At 50.6% G+C, this 4,705-nt stretch overlaps 2 protein-coding genes across 2 annotated transcripts; one reads left to right on the plus strand and one right to left on the minus strand.

The window, feature by feature from the left end:
- Positions 1-547: 547 nt before the first annotated feature.
- Positions 548-1,482, minus strand: H310_10046 (hypothetical protein). The gene is made up of 2 exons (XM_008876284.1): positions 1,032-1,482; positions 548-963 (listed from the first exon to the last, which is right to left on the minus strand). The coding sequence occupies exons 1-2, from the start codon at positions 1,386-1,388 to the stop codon at positions 655-657; spliced, it is 666 nt and encodes a 221-aa protein (XP_008874506.1). The 5' UTR covers positions 1,389-1,482; the 3' UTR covers positions 548-654.
- A 552-nt stretch (positions 1,483-2,034) lies between these two features.
- Positions 2,035-3,376, plus strand: H310_10047 (hypothetical protein). The gene is made up of 6 exons (XM_008876285.1): positions 2,035-2,124; positions 2,185-2,343; positions 2,390-2,459; positions 2,528-2,584; positions 2,643-3,072; positions 3,125-3,376. The coding sequence occupies exons 1-6, from the start codon at positions 2,038-2,040 to the stop codon at positions 3,294-3,296; spliced, it is 975 nt and encodes a 324-aa protein (XP_008874507.1). The 5' UTR covers positions 2,035-2,037; the 3' UTR covers positions 3,297-3,376.
- The last annotated feature ends 1,329 nt before the right edge of the window (positions 3,377-4,705 follow it).

Here is a 4,705-nt window from a genome sequence, read left to right on the forward strand (position 1 = left end):
TTGTAATCTGTCCATGACCCGGAAATTTTGCCGCGCAATATGTCAACAACCAAAATGGCAGGAAAGTGCTATAAACTACCCAATCAAAGCAGAGATCTTGTTCTTTCCAGTACGCCAATCAGACACTCAATCGGAGTATTATTAGAAAAATGCCTCCGTTCAAAAGTATAACATGACAATTTTTGTGGAGCAGAGAATTCATAGCAGTGGACACTTTAAGTGGATCCGAGTAGCACAGCGACGAAGTTCACTAGCAATGCAAGATGAAGGATATGGAAAGGCTTGTCGAGATCCATGAAGCATTGAATCAGCGCCCGGATTGCCATCACAAGCATGGAGTTTACTACGACAGTCCTGCAACGGGTTTTATCTCTCAACGAATGCAACGATGGAGTTCTTGGGGCTGGCTTCTCATATGATTTTTTAATTCAAATGCGATCGAAATTGCCCAACAATCGCGCCTCCAACTGGAATCTGGAATCTCATACAGTATTCGACGGGAAATTGCACCGTTACATCGGAAAGAAAATTCTGCTCCATTTAACGAATAGTCCGAAATTGGACGGAAATTTGAGTGTTGTAAAAACGTGGGGAATTGTGAAAGCAATTCTCAGAGGATTTTAAAATATATACGACGCTGTCTGGGAAGGCGATTTAACAGCACGCGCTTTTCTTCTTGGACCCCTTAGCCGCGGCGGCAGTCGGCGCGTTGTCAGAGTTGATTTCGATCTTGTTGCCTTGGGGCAAGCTCGCAGAATGCTCCTCGGCCTGCATCGTCTTGCGACTCATAAGGTTGTAAATCTCCGTAAGGATGCGCTGGAAGGCCGTATCGACTCCCGTGGCATCCAACGCCGATGTCTCGAGGAAGGCCAAATTGTGCTTTTCAGCAAACGCCATCGCCTCTTCAGTTTGAACGGCGCGCAAGTGACGCAGGTCGCTCTTGTTTCCGACAAGCATGATCACCTACGATCACATACGGCATTTTGTTCGTGGAATCATTTTTCGTTCCAGCATGAGGCGATTTTACGTACGGTGTTAGCATCGGCGTGGTCTCGCAATTCCTTCAACCATCGCTCGACGTTTTCAAACGTCGGGTGCTTGGTGATGTCGTAAACGAGCAAGGCTCCGACGGCGCCACGGTAGTACGCGCTCGTGATCGCACGGTACCTTTCTTGCCCAGCCGTATCCCAAATCTGTGCTTTGATCGTCTTGCCTTCGGCCTGAATGGATTTCGTGGCAAATTCGACGCCGATGGTTGACTTGGACTCGAGCGAGAACTCGTTGCGTGTGAAGCGCGAGAGAAGATTCGATTTGCCCACTCCAGAGTCCCCGATCAGCACGACCTTGAAGAGGTAGTCGTACTCTTCATCTGCCTTCCCAGTTGCCATGGTGATCGTGTTCGACGATGGAGCGAAGTGGTCGACTCGAGGGTGGATGCTGGAGGTCGAAAATGATTTTCTTCCCCTCCTCAGCACGTCGGCGGTTTTGTATGTTGAGGAGAAAACCAATACATTTTTCAATTATTCCCTTCAACTCCAATTTTGTATACAATTAAATAAATCTCCTCTTCACTCGATGATTGGGCCAATTCCTACACAGGAAACTCCTCCCAACTGCCGCTGACGCTCTCCACCTCGCGACGACGCAGCTTGCGGCGACCATTCCACGTTATGCCGCCACGCTTGACGTGTACATAGCATTCCTTGGTTAGGTGTGGCATAGTATCATCGTTCGATCAGGTTGCAGTAACTCCGGTAGCTGAAGTGTGGTGTGCGAGGTCGAGGAAGTTTCATGACTACTGCCGATGGGCCGATGGCGTATTTCAATATGGACTTTGCGATGCTTTTTCCATTAGCAGATCCATTTTAAGTGTATTCGAGCCGGCGTCGTGGCCCGTGTCTGCAATGACCTTGGTTGCGCTTGCTCTAGAGAGGCCGCTTGCACCACCACAACTGGGCTCGCTGTTTCACAAAGACCGTACGAATAATATCTATATTATCCGGACAACCCCCTGAGATTCACACCTTCGAAAGATACATGTTTGAGGTGAAGCCCGAGACGCTCGATGCCGAGACATCGCCGTCGCTCCTGAGCAACAATTTGTCCGTGAGCAAGGAGATCATGGTGAGAGCACTTGTGTAACAGCATGGCGGACTCGTTTATGCAGCTGTCATTCGTGTGCAGGTGTTTGCTCACTTGGAAGATGTTGTTGTGCTCAACCCAAAAGCATCCAAGTTGTGCAACAAGATCACCCTCGTGGAAAAAGCGATGGTGTACCAAGTCCTCGTGTGCAACTTGGGTGGTGAGACTCACTTGGTCATCGCGACGGAGTCGGGGTGTCAGGTCCGTGCTCCACCCCTCGCTGTCATTCGTCACGCCGTTCCTGTAGATCTGGGATATACTCGGCGAGCACCTGCATTACTCGCTCTCACTGGCCAAGGAGCTGACAGGGGACACAGGTATGCCTTCTCAGTTGTTCCCTATCACTTGTTCGACGACTCAGTTGCATTAATCACCGCCGCAACAGAACTCCAAGCACACTACTGCCGTGGCATCGCTCATGACGACAAGAGTGTGTTTGTAGGTACAGCATGCAGGCGTCTAGTAACTCTCTCGGTCGTCGTCTTGATTTTTAACGTTAGGTTCCTCGGCGTCCAAGCTGTTCTCGCTGACGCTAGAACCTGGCCAATGCAAAGGGCAGAGCGAGTTTGCACTGCATACGACGTCCACGATAGGAGTTCACTCGGAGCCGTTGCATGCCCTCAGCACCCCACCTGACGAGACGAGGGCGTCTGTGCTGGTCAGCAGCGATGACGACGGTGTCATTGCCGTCTGGTCGCTCGACTCGTCGGGCGCTCCTGAAATCAAGCACAAGCTCAAGCCAACGGGGTACCCAGTGACATGTATCCAAGCCATCAATTCAACTTGGGCCGTCGCGGGAGACGTCACCGGCAAACTGCGACTCGTTCAACTTCAAGATGGATACATTGCGGCGGACGTCGGCGCCCACACGAGAAACTTGAGCGCACTCGCGATACAGGACTCCCACGTGGCGTCGGTGGGCGAAGACGGGTACTTCACCCGATGACGGACACGTCGCAGAGACTGACTCGACGCATGACAGGTACCTGCATTTGTGGAAGCTGACCGAGCGGGGCGACCGACTCAAGATTTCGCTCACGCATTCGTTCCGAGTTGGCGACGACCTCCTCACTGGCGTCGCGTTCTCAGCGCAAAATCTCGTGACTGCGTCGTACGATTTGAATCACGTCAAGGTGTGGAAGGCCAAAGCGTAGCAGGGGGCCGATGAGTTGCTTGGAATATCCACAAGAACGCGGAAATAACCCGTAGAAATTGCTGCATGAGTCAAGTTGCCTTTGCTCGTTCGGATTTTGCGGAGCAATCCTCTCCATGCGAGCACAACGCACACTTTCGTTCTCTCGTTTGTACTTCCCGTGCATTGTTAGGGCCGCCGTGGGCGGCGCTCACGTGACCAAGAGACGTCGCCGTGCTTTCAATGAAGCGACTACGGAGCTCTATAGCCACGGTTGTAAGGCGCGCCTGACGCAAACTAGGACAAAACAGCCACAGGCAAATGACGAGCCGTGTGGCAGCGTTCCGAGCCGACGCAAGCTGCTGCGATCGCCTACCCGGGTGGTGCAGCATGCTATACAAATCCAATCTAGACAGAATTCAATTGGTGCGCTCGGATTCGACAAAAAGAAAATGACCAAATTTCGCGACGAAGGCGTGCACAGTCGTATTGAGGTCTGCTGAACTTTGTGGATCGGGAAGTGCTGTGCATCGGTCAGCTGACTCAAACCTCCTGCGTTGCTTGTCGCGCCGTGCATCGCACGACATGAGCTCATACTGTTTCATCGTCGTCCGAATTGTCTTGATTGTTGTTGAACAGGGCAACGGCAATGGTGATCGAGGCGAGCATTGGAGCGTCCAGTGCCGCCGTGTCGTTAGCATCCTTCCTCGTGCGATATTGCATTTTCGTGTGGCCAAATCTAAAGCAAAGCGTCAGCGTCGTCGACCATTGTGTCTGCAACTGTGATGATTGTCAAAACCTCGTACCCAAGCTGAGCGCAAAATTTCCGTCGACTCCATCGTTCGTCAACGAGTACTTGAGAGCATCACGATGATTTACGTTAGACAGTGTACGGCGCTAAAGCCCTGAAGAAATTCAGTTTATTTCTAAACCAATTATACAGCCAAACGTTGACAAAATTGTTTTCGTAGATTTTTCGAGAGTAACGCGTCGCTTCTGTTGTGGTGGCGCCCCAGACGATGATTGGCACATAAATTTGCATCTTGAATAAAATTTCCATTTTCAAGGCAAACGCGCATACCAAAACGACATACAAAAACCAAGAATGAATTTCCCTGGCGATTTATATGGTCTTGTCTTAAACCATAATCGGTTCCTTCAAATTCGTACTTGGACGTATTAGACATGAAAAATGCCTGCCACTCACGGGGAACATACTGTAGAACCACGCGGAAGATGGACGACTGTGTTTCGGTGGGTAAAAGAGGAAAACGATTGTTGAGCTTCAAGTTTGTGCTATCCTCTAAGCCAAACATTAAAGTGTTTTTGCCTAGGGGAGGCGTGGTGTTGAGCACCCTCTTCTTGAGAAATTCGCTATCAGGCAAATCCCGTGGGAGTTGAAAACTGGATACCATTCAACACGAAACAATC

The sequence above is a fragment of the Aphanomyces invadans genome, assembly GCF_000520115.1.
Source record: "Aphanomyces invadans strain NJM9701 unplaced genomic scaffold supercont1.24, whole genome shotgun sequence".
NCBI lineage: Eukaryota > Oomycota > Saprolegniomycetes > Saprolegniales > Verrucalvaceae > Aphanomyces > Aphanomyces invadans.